We start from the raw sequence: 20,862 nt of genomic DNA, 5'->3' as shown, positions 1-20,862 counted from the left end.
AGTAATAAATGTTATTTGCAGTTAACAATTTTCTTTTTTCTTTATTACAATATTTATGGCAAGACTAGGTATAGTAGAATAAGTAGGAAGTAGGATTATGCTAATCTTCAAAAATTACGATACTTCCCCGGGAAGTGTCAAAGATTAACATGGAATAGAGAAACAATAAATAATCTCACATCCAAGTCAATCTATGTAATTACAAATGTATATAACTCCATATCAAGATAATTATACAGACCAATCATAAATATTTTATGTAAGTTGGTAATTACATGATTGGCATATATAAAGAATCTTTGTGTAAATAAATGGGAAATGACGTCTAAGCTGTAGAAAATAATATATATGTCTTCACTCCATATATATGTATTTGTTATGGAGAGCTTTAAAAAGGTGAACATAAACATTTTAAGGAAAAATTATTGTAATTAAATATGAAAGTATGATGAGTAGCACTATAATATATGAAACTTGTATATAATAGATATGTAAAATGATATAAAAATATATTTTTATATATTAGCTTCCTGCAACCGTTACTAAGAATTCTTGTAAGTTTCAAACCAAACCCTGTCTTCCGAGATGGTAACTTGTTTTGTTTGTTAATCTATTTTGTATGGGAGTTTACATGCTGTTATATTCTAATTTATATTAAATTTAGCTGTTATAAGAAATGGGAGTTTCTATTGGATGTTTAAATTATAATAAATCAAACTAATTTAACTAACACACAAACACACAGTTCTTTATGAACTTAAAAAAACTCAAAGCCTACACACAATCAGCATACACTAGTGAAAAATCATAAGAGTAAATGAATAGATAAGATAATTTTTTACTTCAAAATATTGTCATATCTGGAAATATGACTGTGCAAATTTATAAAGCTTTTAATAATGTATAGATTTACATGAATCATATTAAGAATTTCAATATTATCAGCTTATTTACTGAACTCTAATTTTCACATCTACAGAACATTAAAATAATAAATTTTAAGTTATTTTAATTTAAGAAATAATTGTTAAGATATCATTATTGTGGTTTGAACACACTTGAATTGGAAGAAAGTATATAATATTGTATGGAATAAATCTAAATTAAATCATAAGTAGTCACAAATGTAGGCAAGACTAGAACAAAATAATAATGCTGAAATAATAGAACACATGCATCACTTCAGGCAATTGCCTAAAAATTAAAGCGAAAACTAAAATAACTCCAAAACTGAAACGATAACAAGCAAGATTCAAAACAGACTGGCATTGAAAAAAATCAAATCACACATCAACATACAACTAGCAATATACCAGCTCATTTTTGTTGCCCGATGTCCGTTGACCTCGTTTTCTGCATTCCGCTCTTAGCTGTTCCTTATTCATCGACGCCAGAGCTTCTGGACTGAGGTTCTGGCGTACTTTGCCATTGTCAGACACAGAGTTTTGGCGCGGTATAGCTAGAGATGCGGCTTGGTTACGAACACGACGGTTGCTAGCTATCTTTGTCATTATTCCTTTGACTGTTCTGCTAAGCTTAAGCTATTTATATATCTTCATTCTAATATCTCGGTAAGCTTTATCTCCCAGTCTTGGTTTGCACAAATATCACATAAGCAACAATTCAATTTATTTGTTAGTTCTTTAAACATACAGATTATTTTTAAACTATAAAAAATTATAACATAAATACTTTGAAACAAAAACAAAAATAATAAATAGGGCTACAGGGTATATGTATATTTTTAAACTGCTGCTATAAGTTTAACCTTTTAAACTTCGTCGGAATATCGATTTTAAACGATGTTCATTGAAGTGTATCTTCAATGTTGTTTGAATAATAATATTGATTGCGTATACGAGTCATTAATCAGCATTTACTATAAAAAAGCCACTGTCAGCCCCTAATAAAATAAGCATTATAAATTAGTAATTTCATTCGGGACAGTCAGCAGAATTTGATGCAATTTCTAACCTAACAAAAATAAAATTAAACAACAAAATATACTTACATTAACAAATAAACCCACGAATTAAATTATAATTTTTATTATTCCGATTTTAAATATAAACAGGTGAATAAAAATACACAAAACTACACAAATTTATTTTTTTACTAAAACACTACCACTCCTCATTAAGAACCACGGAAAACTAAATATAATGTTGCCACTAGCTAGATAACAGTTACCTTCCTCCTTGAATCGGTCCAGTACTTTTTAATTTATTTTGATATTGATGTTATTAAAGTTATCATACTGAATATTGAAACTTGAGAATAAGTTAAAAATGTGAATGTAAAGAATTATTATTTGAATTCAGTTTAATATATAAAAATACTTTTTTATCAAATATGTAGGTAAAATTTTTACTAATGGCAATTTTTACCAACACTGACGTGTTGAAAGATTATAGATTAATGAATAGGAAAAAAAATTAAATAGTGTGCACAGATTACAGAATGATTTTTATATTGGAACGAAGACGGGAGTCAAAGAGTAGCATAATAATACGGGACGGGAGTGCTTGTGTAAATTGATATGATGTTTGAAGCCATTAACAAAGAGAAGATCAGGAAGATATATGATGTTTTATAATCTTTATTATTTATTTATAATTTGGATTACTTTGCTATTGTTTTTATTGATTATGTCATAGCGGGCAGCTAAGCTGGTGGTTCGCCTGAAGATTAGCGACCACTAATGCCCATGAACATTCACAGAGGTAGTGCCTCTGCCGATGCGCTGCCCGCTTTTAAAGGATAAGGGAAAAGAAAAGCATTGACGACTGGAAAGAAGGAATAGACTGGGATGGGTTAGGAAAAGGAAACGAGCTTCCGGCTCCCCCACTCACCGTCCGAAACACAGTGACAACCGTGTGGTGGCTACCAAAGAGGAGTATAATAATTGCATGCCATTATTTCACGCCAGTTATCTGTGGGGGTGTGGTACTTCCCTGGTGCGAACTGGCCCAATTCGTGCCGAAGCGTGCTCGACTCCTACATACATATATTGTACCTATAAGTAAAAGTATTAAAGTGAACTCGCACGTATACTACCAAACTCCTTTATAATTAATCTTTCACCTACAAAATATGAGGAATGATTGGTTATATTGTTTCATCATTTTATCAGCATTATAACAAAATTTAACAATTATAACAAATCTGTCATATTTTTATTCAATCCAATTGTATTTTAATTTTTATTTGCCCAATCAATGATTAATATGAAAAAATATGTCCATACAACATTTTCGACGAGCGCAACTTGAAGTTATAATAGCGGAGGGTTCTTTCTCTGGTGTGCTATCTGGAAACTATCTCAGAACTAGATTCCATCTAAATCGGTTCAGTGGTTAAGGCGTGAAGAAGAGACAGACAGGGTTACTTATGCATTTATAATAATTAGTAGGGCTTATTTTGTGTCTTTTTTATTTTATGTACGACGCAAGGCGTGGAAACTTCTCGAGTGCTAGCTGGGCCTATTCAGCCTTCCACTGAATAGCATATCTAATATATAAAATTCTCGTGTCACAGTTTTCGTTGCCATACTCCTCCGAAACGGCTTGACCGATTTTGATGAAATTTTTGTGCTTATCCGGTATCTATGAGAATCGGCCAACATCTAGTTTTCATCCCCCTAAATGATCAGAGTAAGGCAGAACAGCGTTTGCCGGGTGCAGCTAGTTTATTATAAAAATAAACATATTATGTTATATTCTTGAAATGCACATCTTTCTGTTTCGCAATCAATTTGTTGATGAGTTTTTTGATGAATGTAAAAAAATGTGATGTTAGGGGTTAATTCTTTGATAATCCATTAATAGAATACGTAGGTTAAATATTATGATCAATTTACTTAAATCGATTTTTATTTCACTCTCCGCACAGGAGTCGCGAAAGAAATAATATGTTCGAGATACAGAGGTGAAATCGAAATTTTCCAGTTATTATAGAGGGTTTATATTTCGAGTAATGAAGATTTGGAGCCTAATTAAGGTTTTCAATCGAAGTTTGACTTAAAGATTTTCTGTTGTATGAGTTGCGCAGCATGTTTTGCATATTCCAAATACCAAAGGACCATAAATTTCAAAAACGGAATGAAGCAATCAAGTTGAAAATCGTCTTAAAATTCTTTGAATTTAATGAAATAAGAGGAATACGGAAAAATCGCTGCTTCTGTATACCACAGATCGTTGTTACGCATGCGCGTTTAGTGTCAGCTCTGCTGACCCGCGCACAGACGCAGCATCCACGGGGCACCAGTTCTTAGCCAGCTCTGCTGCTTACAGCGTGTAGCTGGTGCTCAAGCGAATTGCAACAATATCATAGCTACCAACAGGTAACAAAAATAAAGAAAACACTTTTTTACATAATCATTCAATTTACTATTAAATATGTAGGTACTGCAGTATTGTTTAATGTGATACAAATAGATAAATGATTAAATCAATCAAAATTATGTTTAGTTGTTGTAATAAATTTAAAAAGTATTTTATTTGTAGTCTCATAAAGCTATATATGAGTAGTTAAGACTTCAAAGCTTAATTACTAATGACTTTATTTTAATTACCATTGTTTTGTCTTTTGGATTAATTATGAAGCTTTTAATGTAAAAGTGTATATCTATTGTTTGTAAAGGTACTTACTAGATAAAAGTATAATGTGGGTCAAGGGAATTTTTACTACACAGAAAGAAACTTTCGTCCTTATTCCTTTATGCGTAATATTATATTTTTCAAGTTATTTTGGAATTATGAAATGAGTACTGTGCTTAGTGCAAGATACAGTTTTTCTCCCACAAGTCTAGGCAAGTAATGAGTATATATGATAAGCACTTCAGAGATAAAACTTTTGATTGTACTGAGAGATGATATTTTGGTTGAAGGTTTTAGATAATAAATAAATGAGAAACAGTTTTTATTCCCTCGCTAATAGTTCATTTAAATAATGTTAAAATATGAATAATCGACGCTCGAATTTTAAACAGTACAACCCACATTTCTTTACAATTTTTAATGAATACCTTAATTGTGTGTGAATATTGGCCGTTTCGGGCAATTATATTTGAGCCATAACAAAAATGCACATAATATAAAATTATGTACTTTTTTAATTGCATTTAAAATAATTTATAGAGCCTTCTTTGTAAGACGTTTGGGCGGGCGGAACAGCCTGCCTTATCAAGACAAGCTAACAAGCAAAAATATTCTCCGCGGTGAACAACTTTTTCGCTGATTCGCCTCTGGTGAATCAGCTCAAAGGCATTATGGTAAGAAAAGTAAGATATATTTCATACAATTATCATATGGCAAATTAACGAAAAAAAAGTAATAATCCTAACTAAACTAACCTAACCTTTTTTAGTTTAACAATGGAATACAAAAAAAATCTCATTTATAAAATATTTCTTTGCTACGAAAACAGCAATTTAAAAATAGCGCTATTTGGTATATGGAGAGATACTTTAACCACAGATAACTTATACTATACTAGCTTTAGCTATTAGCGTTATTTATGTTTTGTAAGAATCTAGATATATAAATCATATTTCACATTCGTAAAAACTGCTAAACGCCTAGCATAGTCAAAGTATTCTGTAATATCCCACGAGGCAAAGTCCATGTATGCATGTCTTCTGGGCTTTTCCTATTTTCCTAATACATAATATGTGACAGCTAACCTGTCCTGCGTCTCCGCAAGGGAATAAATTATGTACTCACAGCCTATCCTATCCTTTTATCCACTTCTTATATATATGAAGTGTGAAGGCGCGGTATCCAGCCATAACATTGTTTTATTTGTTGTTGTACAGTGTACAGTGTATATATCTGCCTATCTATTGTATCCTATATTGCATATAGATTTCTATTTGTAATTAAATACGATAAAATATTATTTATTTATCGTGTTAGACTCGCCAAACGAGCAACACTGAACCAGGTCCACCAGACGAAAATCAAGAAAGTCGCGGACCGCCAACTGTGAACCTCGCGGTCAGTCCATCGGAAAGGTAACATATTATTTAATTGAACAAACACTTTTACAGATGTCTGCCGTGATATAGTAGCTGCTATGTTTCGTTCGGTGAGTGGGGAAGCCAGAGGAGGAGGAGATCCTTTATTGCTTTCGTTAATCCTTTCTTAATCCCTTTTCAATTAAAAATCGTTAATCCATTTGCAGAGTTGTTAAGAGGGGCTGTTAATGATCATGGCGTACAAGTAGCGCTTATCATCAGACGACCCACATTTTCATACAATTTGTCTGCCAAGAATAAGCATTTTTTTTTTTTATAACAATGGAAAAATAAATTACTATTAGCTATGGAAATACAAGGATTGCAATTAGCATCGAAGACATTCATGTTTAAAAAAAAAAGGTGTTCATGACTTGATATCGCATTGCCTGAATTCGATATTTGACGTGATAAATCATACAAATAAAATGAATGTGTGTTGATATTTATTTCGGACGATTATATAAAATTACCTTCTCTCAATGAGTCATCATAAGACATGTTTCTCCAAAAAATTGATACAATGGTTGTTTCATGAAACGTTATTATCAGGGAATACATCTAAGTAAACTTTATGGTACAAATAAAGCACTCTTTATACTGTATGAACAGGTGCATCGAGTAGGTACTCGGCATGGCACCGCACGGCTTGAATCGGATGCAATAAGATGTAGGTATAACATCTTATTGCATCCGATTCAAATTCATTATTATTAAAAATATTTTTAACCACTTGAATCAGAACTGTGTTCATAACTTATGTAGGAAATCGTTGAACGATTACAATACAAAATAAAACTAGCGAGACCGCGGAATATATTAATTAATATTTAATACAGAACCAACGCGAGGAATTATTTCTATGGTATATTCTAGGCGATCAATTTATCACATTCTTACACTACTTGCTTATAAAACAAATTATAGCCTGCGTAATGTGAAAAAATAACAGAAAATATTTGAGAATTGGTTTAATATATTTTACTAGTAACATTAAATGTAAAAGCAACAGAAAAAAATCCATTAATTAGGACTTAGATACCAATATTTGAGAAAATAGTAGGTAATAGGATCGCCTAATTAATGCCAGTTATAATTTAAATATACAACATAAATAATATTTCACCAGTCAAACATCAGTAAGATCGCTGACTCCACCGCGACAACGGCAAGTGAGCTTCCTGAAGCCGGCGGCCAATACCACCCTGGATAGAAAGGCATCTATTATCGATGAGACTACCGGCATCACTCGCACGCAAATGAAAGGTATTTGCGCAAATGATATTGTATTGTATACATACAAACCTTTAATGTATTTCTCAGTTGTAACGACCTCGCACTTAAATTGATAATCTGGGGGTTCGTACCCAGGCGAGCGCGGAGGAAATAAATTGACTATTCAACTTATTTTCGCAAGTGGATAACATCACCAGTTGAAATTTATTGCCAAATATATTTCTAGTATAAATAACACTTTCTTAAGATATAGAAATAGTTTATCGGCTGTACAAATCATTTACAAAATCGTAACGACTACGGTTTACATATTAAGAATTTAGAATCTGTTTAACTATCTGTCTTGAAATATTTCTTACATTTTATCATCTATTTTGTAAGAACATTCATATAAATTTGTACCAAACCACTCCCAATCAGAATTCCGTGAAGCATTCCGCCTCTTCGATAAGGACGGTGATGGGACAATAACCAAGGAGGAGTTGGGTCGCGTGATGCGGAGTTTAGGACAGTTCGCACGAGTAGAGGAATTGCAAGACATGTTGCAGGAAGTGGACAGTGATGGTAAGAGATTGATTAGTTTGCCATAGATAATATACCGCTATGGCCTAGTAAAGTATTATATTATCAGTAGTTTGGCGCTTCGGTATATTAAAGGAAACATGTATATGATATGAATAAGTCGGAATTAAGCGTATGGGATTAAAGTATTGCTAGTATAATTCCAATTGTATAGTTATGTTTTCATACGCGACCTGAACAGCCAGATTTACTCTAGGTGACGGCAACGTAAGTTTCGAGGAGTTCGTCAACATTCTCTCCAAATCGATGTCTGGTTCTGGAGGGAACACCAGCTCAGCCGAACAGGAGGAGCGTGAACTGAGAGACGCTTTCAGAGTGTTCGATAAGCACAATAGGGGGTATATTTGTGCGTCCGACTTGAGAGCTGTACTGCAGTGTTTGGGGGAGGACCTGTCTGAAGAGGAGAGTGAGTATAATAAAATATATTTAAAAAAAACTTAAAAACACACTTTTATGATCATAGAATCAACCAAATGGTCTCAAAATATATATTCGGTAGGTAATCTTCGCGATCCTAATTCGGATAATAAGAAAAAGTCATAAAATAATTGTACTGTCACTGATTCTTTATAATTGTACAAAGTTTTAATGAAATCTGTTCGTTTAAAGTGGGTCAAAAACGAGTTAAAAGTAAACTTCATACTAACATACAGACGAAGCTAATAGAAGCATGTTAAAGTTGATTTAAGAGTCGTTGCACAGCTTATGATGGTTTCTGTTTAGCTTATCTGTGAGTTTAAAAATAACGTATGAATATGTTAAAAAGTATTAAATAGTCTATGAGAGACTTTATCAGAAAGTAGTGTTGTTTCAAATCAATCCCATTGTTCCAGTTGAAGATATGATCAAGGAAGTTGATTCTGACGGCGACGGTCGTATTGATTTCTTGGGTGAGTTAATGTATTAATAAAAATAGTAATTACTAGAACATATAATAACGATTATAATCTATGATAATGATATGATAATTACTGGTTTTTCAAACCCACTTTTTTGTTACAATTACGAACAAAAACCATAATACTATTAATACGGTTAAATATTTAAACCACAGCATTGAAGCTAATTACTTTTCGTATTTTTAAACGAATGAAACGATTTAATACATTTCACCAAAGAAATGAAAAAAAAAACAATCACGATGAAGGCAACCCATAACGACCGAATTCTTTTTATACTAAAACTTGTAATTAAAATATTTAAAAATACAAATTTATCACGTTTCTCGGTTGTAGAATTCGTTCGAGCGCTCGGTGAACCAGAAGACGCTTGTGATGATGAAGAGGATGATGATCTGATTGATGCTGACATTCCCCAACATAGATCTGTGCTGGCTCTGTAGATTTCTACTCTTCGTTTATTCCACAGATTCTGAATACTTGAATAATTACCTAGTGTTTCATTTTTTTGATACCTCTTGAACTTAAATTTCTCCAAAAATGTGTATTTTTATAAGATTTAACGGTACTATTAATTAATTGTTTCATGAAAAATCAACTTTTTTGATTGGAAAACTAATTGGAATTAATAAAAATAATAACGTTTACAAAATGTAGCGATTTTAAATGAAACTTTTTTCTTACTTATGTATTAGAAACTTACCTTCTTAAATCTATATTAGCTTATGAAATACCTAGCCTTTTTCAAAAAATATTATCAACAAATTTTCTTATCTATTTAAAAAAATATATTTATTATCTGTATTTTTCTAGTCACTCCATATCTCTCTACATTTCTACACCTAAACTATACCTAGTTGTCGCTAAAAGTATAGTTGTGAATTGGTTGTGACCACAACCTACCTACAGAAATTTTATATAAATATAATAATTACGTACAATTAATATAGTATTGTGTAATTTTAAAAGTATCTTTCTATATTCATTATAGCTAGCGCACACATTGATGCCTAACAACTGGCAACGCTATAAAAACCGCGTTATATTGTGTTATATTGTGTGCCAGCCTTAACAATAGGTACCCCAAATTATCGTGTTTCCATATCGAAAAATTAAATTTACTAATATTATATACATAATCAATTACCTCTTAACAATTACTTTAATTCGCCTTACAGATTTATAAAATGCATATGAAAATCTAGAAAAATTACGACGTCAAATATTGGACTTAAATCATATTATCTGTATTATAGAATCCCTAGCACATGTCGTTGCTCTTTACCAGTAGTAATTTAATTGTAAAACAACGAATTGTGTTAGAAATTAAGGTGGTTTTATCATAGCGTTAAATCCTCTCGCTTTAAAACTAATAAATAAATCGCGACCAAGACTATTTTAAATGTGTTTTATTCATTGAAATTCAAATTACCCTAGAATATATTTATAAAATTGCATAATAAATATTTCTAATAACTTTTTTTATATAATAAGTACATCATATTCACAATAAATAGATGATAGATGTTTGATGTCGATGAGACAATTACTTATAAAATGATATCTACAAAACCAGCATTTTACCAAGGAAAAGAAATAAAACAAATGAAAATCTTTCACAATTTTAATACGTTATCGAAAACTGTATTTACACTTATATACATTCATGAAATACATATTCTTCTAATTACATTACAATATTACAGTTTAGTTTGAGGTATTCTGGTAAAAGATAACGTTACTTGGTTCATTGCAACAAATTTTGAAAATAAGACTATACTGGACAAGATGGTTACCGTGACGCCTTAAAGTAGTACTTATTCCAGTGTGGGAAAGCGATGGCGCTAGAACCTATTAGTTGTCTTTTTCCTTCATTGAGGTGTCATAGTAATTCTCAAACGTCACTTGTCAAAACATTACAGCATTATAGTTAACAAATGAGTTTACTTTTAAAAACTATAAAATACAAATCTAAGTCATTTAAAATAATAATTATTGTTTCATTATGGCTTTGCCCATGGTACATTCCAGATTCATTGAGATTAGCACGATCAAAATCTAACAGACATATCTATATAAGACACAATGCATAATATGAAAACTACAATTGGCAGTGATAGTAGTTCAATATCAAACTATTTCATAAGAATTGAAGTCTTTATAAATGAAATTTGATTTAATAATTTTTACTTTGCATAAGGATACATAACTGATATGATATTAAACATGTCATTGTTAATATTTCAAATGTATATTTAGCATTATGATAGAATAAAAAAAAAAGATAATTAATCATTTATTTTATTGTACCTATTTTCTTTTATGAAAAAGTAAGTTATTTAAAAAAAGCTACAAGAAAAAGCAGTTCCATCTATTTTTCGCGCCATCTTGTGGCGTGTGTGTCGCTATACCATTAAAAATTAATATAGCTACATACTTACAATGAATAAATATTATTTGTAACCTATGTATGTTGCTCTTTTTTTAAAAAGGTACAAAACATCACTTGTATTCCGTTTAATTGCTTTTTTCCTTTACAAACAAGTCTCTTATAGGTTCATAATTCCTGTTGAAATTTATTATGATTATTACCTATTACTATTATTTAAATAGAGCTAGCACTAAGTACACTATGTAAGTGTTTAAAAATGGCATTTAGTATTGTCATTTAATACATGAGGTAATTCTATTGACAATAAATCTATGTGATATGGATTTTAAGAACTTTCTTTAATTCAAGGAACTGGTTACACTAGTACTGCTAATATTGCTTTGTTGATTATTTCACTTTTTCTTAGGAATTTTCTTTAACAATACACCTCTCAACTATATGATTATTGTAAGCTGGATTTTTTAAATATATTTTTTACCGCAACATTACATTTTTTATAAGGAGACTGGTAGTGTAAGTCTTTGTTTCGTGGGTAACACAAGTTACAAATTTAAATGTTAACGGTTTTTAATCAGGATTTATTTATTATCATTAATCTGTCATTTCAGAATCAGCGGTTAAATATAATAAATATATCAGATTCAATTAAAAGCATATTCATGTTGCAGGCTTTAAACCAATTTGATATATAATAATATCGATCAAAGCTATATATATGGATCGCATACCATATGTTCAATTCATCTAATTCTCATAGAGACAAACCAAAACCTTACGCCCTCTATCTATGGTGATCGCTTAGCAACAAAGTTGAAACAAGGTGTTGCGGAGTTGCTAGCAATACTGCGTATAACCTTTGAATAAAGACTCCTGCAACATTCCCCCTCACCATCAACAATATTGCTCAACTGTGGTCGACAAATGTTCACCGAGAGGCTATATTTTTTTTTAATTTTGTCTCATTCTCAAAAGGACTACCTACTTAATCAAAAACCACAATACAACTAGCTAAATAGCACCGGAAGTTTACCGGCTAGTGATGTACTTCGGCTCCATGTGACCGGTATCGCTGAGCGAGCGCAGCACTACGTTACCGTTCGGTAATATCGACAGCCATGTTATCGACGCGTGGTTTAGTGATATCCGGAGCCAAGCTTCTGGCGGGAATTGGAGCGCTCTGAAAGATTTTTTTATTATCGATTAAGTATACAAGATGTTTTTATATAGCTAAGGAATGGTGAAAGAATTAAAGGCTCTTCATATTATCACTACATAGGAGAGGCCTATGTTCAACAGTGGACGGAGAAAAGCTGAAAAGAGAGAGCGAGAGAGAGAGAGTATAAAACAAAGTCACTTTGTCTCTCTGTCCCTATATATGCTTAAATATTGAAAATTACGCAACAAATTTTTAATAGTCGCATGCTATTGTGTTTCATACAGTGAGTGGGGGAGCCGGGTTTTTCTTCCTTACCTTTCCCAGTCTTTTACTTTTTTCTAATCGTCAGTCTATTCCTTATTCCTAACCCCATATAAGCGAATGTTCATGGGCGGTGGTGATCGCTTACTATCAGGCTAACCACTATATCAGTTGCCTGTTGATATAAAAAACCACACTCACTGCTGAGAACCTCAGATGAAAGTCGGAAAGCGTGCGGTTAGCATATTTCTTTTTTAATTTATCTTCGTATTATCCATATCAGCATTCACTGCTGCTCTATAAGAAAAATTTCGTGAATTACCATCAACCTGCACTTGGCCAATGTGGTAGATTATACCCAGATCCCTGAGGAGGGAAGATACAGTGGAAACATATATGGGCATGTGATGATTATGACGATGATGATGATGACGATGGTGATGATGATGATGATGGTGATGGTGATGATGAATTTAATAATAAAAAACTCACTTGCACACAAAGAAGCGTATCACGTTAGCGTGACACACGAGCAACGTGTACGTGTCGTGAGTCTGATCCGGCGGCGCTCTGTAGAAGTAGCGCCTGAACGCCGCCTCTATCCTCGCGCTATCCTGGAAGAACTGCTACACATGCGATACCATACTGCATTATTATACTGCCCAGTGTTGCTACGCGACGGTACAGATTAAAAATAGCAGATATATTTATTTTTTATTTATGTACATGAAATAACTTTAAGTGGTGTGATGATAAACAATTGAATGATAATGAATCCATTATTGAAATTGAAATTAAAGTCTAGTTGTTTCTTATCATTAAAATTTAATCAGTCATTATTTGAACAGCAGTTTGTTATAAAAAGGTTGGAAAGGAAATCATGTACAAACTACTTGGATAACTAATTTATTAGTATAAATGGACACAAGGTTAATGGTTATAAGCAAGACTGGTCAGTAATGATGGACTATCAGCCGATACAATACACAAGAGTTGATACATACAATGAAACACATATTCCTGCCTCTGTCTCTTCTCAAATAATAACCTACTAAAATTTCACTAAAACATTTATTTTAAACCAGTGGTCCGTTTAGATTTTCCGATGGTATGTACATAGTACACAATACTCAGGGATCCGGTACATATTCAAGGATAAGTTTTTTTTTTTATTGGCCCAGAATTTCCATTTTCAAAGTTCAAACTCTTCAGCTTTATAATAATATAACAATAGCCAATTAAAACCATTTTCTTATTATTATATAATACTGTGAGACTTAGACAATAGCAGTGCATGATTACTATGTAAATAATTGTTTGAGATAACAAATCAGAGACAGCAATATATTTCCTTTTCTGAAAATCAAATACATAGTGCGTATGTTGATAATGATAAATAATCCCTTAAATAAATAGGTACAACCTATAGACCCCACAAGATAAGCGGTGTAAGCCCAACAAATCATTACAAATGAAATTTGCATATTACATTTATGGACAACAAATCAAAACTCCTCCAAAATGGCATGTGTATAAGCTAGATGAAATTCTATCAATATTAAGGAGATGTAATAAATGTCTCAACTTACTCTAGGCTCTGGTCTCCAATGTCCTACAGGCGGTTCTGGAGGAATTGGAGCACCTTCCTCTAACAATTGACAGTCTTTAATCTCAATGTCTTTTGGTAAATGCTTTGCTATGATTTTAGCTGTTTCCTGGGCTCGAGTCATTGTTGATCTGACTAATAAGTCCCATTTTATGTCTAACTCTGCTAGCCTCTTGCCAGTTATGTCTGCTTGCTGCCTGCCTGAAAATTAATTAGAATTTTATTAGTATACAAATAACTATTTTAAATCAAAATCCTACCTACCTAAACCACCTTCAAATTGTCTGAGCTGGACAATATTTAAGTACCAGATGGAAGGCAATTATTATAAATATTTATAAAACAATTGGTTTATCTAGTCAAAAGTTCTGAGGTAACAAAGCCAGAAAAAAAAGTTGAGTTATGATAACTCCCTCTTTGTTATTGATGTCATTGGTTGATTTAAAAAAAAAAACTGTTTTCTCCTAATGAGAAAATCTTAAGATTGTTTATGATCATGCTAAATTAATTTTACATACAACTTAAATGAACTACAGAAAACTATACTTTTCTTAAATTAGTACATAAATTTACCAAAACAATGTGGTCCATATTTTTAGTGACTCCTGTGTATGTTATATCTCACCTAACTCAGTTAAAGTCCGTTCGCAATCAGTAGTGCCATCAACATGGTATTGTCCGTGTCTTATTAGAAATAAATGCCTGACAGCTTTGCTCTTCGCCTTTTCCACTTGTTCATTAAATCTGTTTTCGTCTTCTGGCTTGTTTGATTTTGCTGGTTTTACTATGGATTCAGGTTCACGACTAAAAGAGAAATTAAGGTTTATTTAGTTGTATGAAAACCATTTTTAAATGTGTCCAGCTTATGTTACTTTATAAAGCTTTTGTATCACCAAAGTAGCAACTCTTCTCTATGAATAATATAACAAAATCTTGTCTTGAATTTTATAAATTAATAGTATTTTTTTTTTATTAAACAAATTAGCATATTTAACTACAGATAAACAGGGCAAAAAACAAAAAAAAAATTGGATATCTAAGAAGAATTCAGAAATATTGTAGGACACCTAATTTCTAATATCTATCCATGATATTGTGTATTTGAGAACCTGCTCATACCCACCTATTAGTACATTTATCAACAATTGATATTTATTTATTTACAATGAGGTTTGCTTAACTCAAGATGAACAAGAAATATTAATGAAAATCTGAATGAAACGGCAAATTTTATAATTCTTTAAGCTTGTGTACTTACTGGTCCCAATTCTTTTCCCACTTGACACTGGGGGTATAGTTCGTAGTCCATGAGTTCTGAACATCGAACTTCTTCTCATTTTTACCGATATGATAGTAAGCGAGACCTCCACCAACTGCACCTAAACCTATCAACGCAATTTTATGAAGCCTAGAGAACGTAGCCATGTTAACCGATTTTAAATTTATAGACCTAGATTATAATTGAACTCATTGACGTATTTGAAAGTATGCTAAAAAAACGATAATTATTTCGGATTATTTAGGTCAACGACACTGTATGTTATATGACACAAGGACACACATTGACACTTGACAGATGTTGACTGATAACCTAACATTAAAAGCCACAGACGTATTAATCAACACAGATAATGTTTATACTTGTGCCATTAAGAGATTAATAATTTAGAAAAATATAGCCCGAACAGTTAAAAAAAACACTTCGCCATATTGTGTAAAACTATTGGATTTCATTTCTTCAACTGGCAATCAATCATTAAGTTGTCGTTCATTTAAATGTCTGTGAAAGTATGTTTTATCTATTTTTTGGATATATTTGTGCAAAGTTGCAAAGTTGAGATATTTGTGCGAAGAAATAACAAAAACGATTAAATTCCAGCTAAGAAAAGATATTTAAATTATAACGAAATAAGTTTAGGAAAAAATTCTGAAGCAATGGACTCTATTCCTTTAAATAACTTTAAGGACTTAAGTTGTGAAGTGTCAATATGACAATATGACATTATGAGTATTTGTGATTATCTATTAATGAAAATACGAAATAAAGGCCAAGAGTCCCCTAAACTTTTCTGTACCAAAATTCTTCTATACCTAGTAAAAAAAAACGATCTCAATGATTTGGACCTTTGTGCAAATAGACATAAAATATAATAATTTTATGCTGGTCGAATACCACGAGTATTTTGGTTTCTTGTTGCTTCAGAGCAACAATCTGAAATTAAACAAGTACAAGCTAATCATGAAGAACATTAAATGTCATATTATGACTCTGTCGAAGGCTTAGTTTCGAAGTGCAAGCTCTATAAGAAAACTTAGCTTTAAACTTTTTTTACACTGGATTTTCCTCGCTAGGAAGAATATAAAATAAGTACGAAATATACGTTGGTACATAATTGATTTATTTTACTTCTCTTTTTATATTATACCCACAAATAATATAGCTTTCTTTCAATTCTTTAAGTTTTTTAATTTAGCTTATATACTCAACACCTCCATTTTACAATTACTACCTAGAAGCCAAAATGTACACATTTATTAAAAACCCTGTTTTTTTAGGTATTAGCGAAAGGTTACTACAAATAAGGTTTTACAATAACACTTAATTTAATTTTTAAATATTATTTACAATTCCGACAAGTTTTTTCCCTTTCCCAGTCCCACACTTTAGTATTTGTACACCTTTATATTTTGTATCTTCATTTACTTCTCGGTGTCAAAATAACTGGATATCCATCAAGTGAGAATACAGATACAGAAATTGTCAATCGCAGATTATTGTAACTGCTTTGAGAAGATAATGCATACTTTTGAAGTACTCGAATAGCTATAGTTTTTATTAATTTTGTACCAAAATATCTCCCTGCAAGTAAAGTAAAATTATTAATTAGTACATAGTTTGTTTTTTGTGTACATGGGTAGTACCAGTAATTTATTAATTACCTATACAATCCATTGGGCCCAAACTGAATGGTATATAGCAATAGGGGTGCCGAAATTTTGAATTCTCGGGGTTGAATCTATCTGGGTCAAAAGCTTCTGGATTTTTCCAGAACCGCTCATGACGTTGGATGTGATAAATTGGTATGACTAGAGAAGCGCCTTCGGGGATTGTACATGAACCTGAAAGAGAATTATAGAAAAATCAAATTACTTACGTACATATATATAGATATATATATATATATATATATATATATTTTGCTGAATAAAATAATGTTTGTTGAATTTTAGGACATACTTGTATTATAATGTAAGGCCATTTAAGATAAAAGTGGTAAATGTAAGTACAATTTGTGAAATTAATTGTTTTCAAAAGGCGCCATTCGGCGAATATAGATATTATTCAGTAAATTGTCACCTCCACCAAAGAGCCGGAATATATGTTCCGTATTGAAAATATTCTGAAGTACCTACTTATGTACGTAGGTATAGAAAAATAAGATTACAAAGCGGAATTTACGCCTACGCCTTCGCTCTAGAGTCCAGACAGTTGCGGTGTCTAAGAGTTGATTTCTTTTTTTTTTAACTATTTTGCATCTTATGCATCTGTATTATATGTATTTTTTTTATCTAATTGGTATTTTTAAATTTTGTGATAGATTTTACTTATAGTAATATCCTCTTGAATCGTTCGTTGTATTATTGCACCGATAGGGAACAATCTTAAAACCTCCTTATAAACCATGTCTAAGTACGGCATTTTTTTGAAATCTTCTTCAGTTATTTCCTTGTCCTTATCACCAATGACTTCATGTATTTCCTTGTATAGAGTTTCCTGAAAATGTAAATTTTTTCCAATGATGGTATTGTATAATAAATCAATTAACTTAATGTTCACTAAATATAATCTATCCTAACTCTTCTCCGTCCATTCCTTCTGTCTAGTCTTCAATATTCTTTATCCTTTAAAGCGGGTAGCACATTCGCAGACGCACTACCTCTGCGAATGTTCATGGGAGGTGGTGATCGCTTACTAAGTATCAGACGAATCACTAGTTGCCTGCTAAGACATAAAAAACGATAGAAATTTTTGAATATATAAAAATAAATATATACCTGAGACTCGGGATGGAATGCCATCATTAAAAGCAAATACGAACATATTTTTGCGGAAGCTTCCTGACTCTGTAAAGCAATAATGAATTTAGGCTAAGAATATTTTGGGAAATTATATAATCCTGGTATACATTTCTAAACATTACTGGAAATTTTTTCTTATTCGAACGTCTCAAAAAAAATAACTCCAATAAAAAATACGAGTTATATTTCGAAACTCATTTTCGCTCCAAACCAACTGCAAAAATCTTTCGTTTGCTGTTTAGTATGAAATTTTAGACAATACCCAGATTGGGAGGGAATTCGAATATTCTTGCTAGTTATTGTATTGCTATTTAAAAAAATGGTGTATGAACGTTCTCCGAAGCTAAGCATATGATATTCTATGGGTGTTTTTTTCTGGAACTCGCTTAATAGCGGCGATAAATCATACATTTTGATAGATTCAAATCCATACCCACCGAAGTAAAAACAGTGAAAATTTCATGTACCAACTCTTCATTATTAAGTTCATTGGACAGTATCAATCGATCCACGATACTTAATTCATCGTTATTAACATTATCATCTTCCGAGTATGGTCGTTCAATATTGTTGTTTTTAAATGCCATTAGCTTCATATTACGCCAGTTGATAATATCATTTCCAAAATCAAACATTAATTTTATGAAGTTCTTTTGAAAACGGTGTAAATCTGTCAGCCAAAATACAGGATCTATTTGCAGATACCATTTCGTCATTCTTTTAAACGTGATATCATAAATTCTGTAAGCATAAGTAAGAAATTGCACATAAGCTGCTGTAAAAGTTTTATATAATTTGGCAGGTACCTAATAATAATCGATAGAAATACCACATACCATACACATATTAATTGAAATAATGTTAGTTTTATATTATGAAAACATAGGTATATGTTTTAATATTACGACAACATTCTAAATAATTATTATTATAGTAGATATAATAACAAATACTCTACCGTGGACTTAAATCGATTATTTCTTGAAGATGTGAAATTTTTGATGTTTCCTCTCTGTTAAAACCTAATAAAGTTTCTGAAAAAAAAGAATATACCTCGATGTGAATGGTATTATGAAACTAGTTTTTGTCCGTGTCTTCGTACGCGTACGTATTTTGAATCACTCTATCTATGAAAAAAAACCCATCAAAATTCGTTGTGTAGTTTTGTAGATATAAAAATACATACAGGCAGACGCGGGAAGCGCCTTGCTTTATATTATGAAGTGATAATATAATGTTTACATTAATTTTAGTGTTATCACATATTAGTCTGAAGTTTCAAATATTTTTGAAATGATAATATCTTCAATAATAATTTGTCATCCCCACATAAGTTGATTTCTATAATAACCTTTGAAGTATTTTCAAATATTGCTAATAGGTACATACGGCATACGGTATATGTGGTGCATTTCACAATTTCTTTGTAAATATTTATCTGTTTTCCTTTCGGTATTGAGTTCAAGTTAAGAAGTAAAATATCGACTTCTTGAGTGATAATTTTTGTGTACCCCTCAACAGCCTTCTTTCCGTAATTTGGTGATGCAATCTTCCGATGTCTCCTCCATGTGACCCCTTAAAGAGTGTGTTGTTTTCAGTATTATTTGATAAAATTTTTATATTTTGCGAATTTATAGGCAATTGTTTGTAACTAGCAACTAGCAAGCATATACAAATGAAATAATGTTTTATTAGTCCGGAATCACAAAATAATCACAGTCAGTTACACAGAAGCCTTTTGTTTTGATTTTTGTGTGCAGATCGTCTCGCGTTTCGTTAGAACGCGTTTTTTCTAGTCAGAACTAGTTATAACAAAGGGACACTAACTTACAACTAGTTCTGGCTAGCTGGCTGGCTGGCTTAATATACACGTTTCTACGAGTAACGGGTTTTAATCGTAATATACATCAGAAACTAATTAACTAGGGACATAATGTTAGGTGATTTTCTTTACAAGAATGAGATATTAGTTAGGTACCTACCAGATCCACTCAATATACCACCTCCTAATACATCCGCCATGTATTTATACTGTGGACCCTTCACACTGGTTTTGGGACTAGTTAAAAGTGTCTGAAATAAAAATATTAACTATTTATGGTACAGTTGACCGTCTTTTGGAATATGAACTAAGTAGCCCACTTAGTTAATTTTCCAAACGATGGAGGTCAATGGAATATTTATTTATTCCTTATTATACATATTCATCAGTGAATTATAAAAAAGAACAATAAAATGTACGTAAGAATGAAAAAGAATAAAAATAGAAAGAAGAAATAGTGTGTGTTCCACATATGTGTGAAACACTGCGCTGTGGGATAGTGTAAGCTCACCAGAAGCGAAGGTCATAATATTTCACGAAACCTTACGTAATTAAAGGGTGCCCCTTAACTTGAACGATTCTTTTCATAGAGTATTTAAAAATGAGAACAAATGTCATTGAAATATAACATAAAACCAGAACTACCTTTATATCGTCGGGGTTTGTGACCACAATGTTCAGGTCTGGACCTAACCAGATTCGTATAATTTCACCATGGTCCGTAATTATTTGTTTCATTACACTTAAAATATCTGTAAACAATAATTATTGTTGTATTGCTTTATTATGTTCAAGTCAAAACTCAATTCAAA

General features: G+C 31.7%; 4 protein-coding genes across 9 annotated transcripts in view; 1 reads left to right on the top strand and 3 right to left on the bottom strand.

Annotated features, from left to right (window-relative positions):
- The window catches only part of LOC119836194 (vacuole membrane protein 1), an 18,626-nt gene extending 16,477 nt beyond the window's left edge, over positions 1-2,149 (bottom strand). The window contains exons 1-2 of one of the 2 annotated variants that reach the window (XM_038361455.1): positions 2,012-2,149; positions 1,314-1,590 (exon numbers count right to left, since the gene is read on the bottom strand). In XM_038361455.1, the coding sequence (XP_038217383.1) occupies positions 1,314-1,511 (198 nt within the window). In that variant the 5' untranslated portion in view covers positions 1,512-1,590; positions 2,012-2,149. Of the gene's footprint in view, positions 1-1,313; positions 1,591-2,011 lie in introns of those variants that run through there. The other variant, XM_038361454.1, reaches the window with a different exon arrangement.
- A 2,096-nt stretch (positions 2,150-4,245) lies between these two features.
- Positions 4,246-9,778, top strand: LOC119836208 (neo-calmodulin-like). Of its 2 annotated transcripts, none has more exons than XM_038361477.1 (8): positions 4,246-4,342; positions 5,139-5,272; positions 5,916-6,013; positions 7,146-7,282; positions 7,673-7,816; positions 8,031-8,240; positions 8,668-8,724; positions 9,070-9,778. In XM_038361477.1, the coding sequence occupies exons 2-8, from the start codon at positions 5,270-5,272 to the stop codon at positions 9,174-9,176; spliced, it is 756 nt and encodes a 251-aa protein (XP_038217405.1). In that variant the 5' UTR covers positions 4,246-4,342; positions 5,139-5,269; the 3' UTR covers positions 9,177-9,778. The 2 variants fall into 2 exon arrangements, with proteins under 2 accessions (XP_038217405.1, XP_038217404.1); XM_038361476.1 differs by having other exon boundaries at positions 5,139-5,281.
- A 565-nt stretch (positions 9,779-10,343) lies between these two features.
- On the bottom strand, positions 10,344-15,711 carry LOC119836207 (serine/threonine-protein phosphatase Pgam5, mitochondrial). Of its 3 annotated transcripts, none has more exons than XM_038361473.1 (5): positions 15,407-15,711; positions 14,774-14,952; positions 14,132-14,349; positions 13,035-13,168; positions 10,344-12,302 (listed from the first exon to the last, which is right to left on the bottom strand). In XM_038361473.1, exons 1-5 carry the CDS (start codon positions 15,571-15,573, stop codon positions 12,152-12,154), a joined length of 849 nt encoding a protein of 282 aa, XP_038217401.1. In that variant the 5' UTR covers positions 15,574-15,711; the 3' UTR covers positions 10,344-12,151. The 3 variants fall into 3 exon arrangements, with proteins under 3 accessions (XP_038217401.1, XP_038217402.1, XP_038217403.1); XM_038361474.1 differs by having other exon boundaries at positions 13,035-13,165; XM_038361475.1 differs by having other exon boundaries at positions 13,035-13,156.
- A 989-nt stretch (positions 15,712-16,700) lies between these two features.
- Positions 16,701-20,862, bottom strand: part of LOC119836238 (cytochrome P450 4C1-like) — a 6,011-nt gene continuing 1,849 nt past the window's right edge. For both annotated transcript variants that reach the window (XM_038361511.1, XM_038361512.1), the window contains 9 exons: positions 20,696-20,802; positions 20,211-20,301; positions 19,618-19,803; positions 19,187-19,262; positions 18,666-18,969; positions 18,205-18,273; positions 17,755-17,923; positions 17,089-17,268; positions 16,701-17,008 (listed from right to left, as the gene is read on the bottom strand). In XM_038361511.1, the coding sequence (XP_038217439.1) occupies positions 16,845-17,008; positions 17,089-17,268; positions 17,755-17,923; positions 18,205-18,273; positions 18,666-18,969; positions 19,187-19,262; positions 19,618-19,803; positions 20,211-20,301; positions 20,696-20,802 (1,346 nt within the window). In that variant the 3' untranslated portion in view covers positions 16,701-16,844. The remainder of the gene's footprint in view (positions 17,009-17,088; positions 17,269-17,754; positions 17,924-18,204; positions 18,274-18,665; positions 18,970-19,186; positions 19,263-19,617; positions 19,804-20,210; positions 20,302-20,695; positions 20,803-20,862) is intronic.

Source organism: Zerene cesonia, chromosome 23 (genome assembly GCF_012273895.1).
Source record: "Zerene cesonia ecotype Mississippi chromosome 23, Zerene_cesonia_1.1, whole genome shotgun sequence".
Taxonomy (NCBI): Eukaryota; Metazoa; Arthropoda; class Insecta; order Lepidoptera; family Pieridae; genus Zerene; species Zerene cesonia.
The sequence above is the reverse complement of the archived record's forward strand: the minus strand, read 5'-3'. Positions and strand labels throughout refer to the sequence as shown.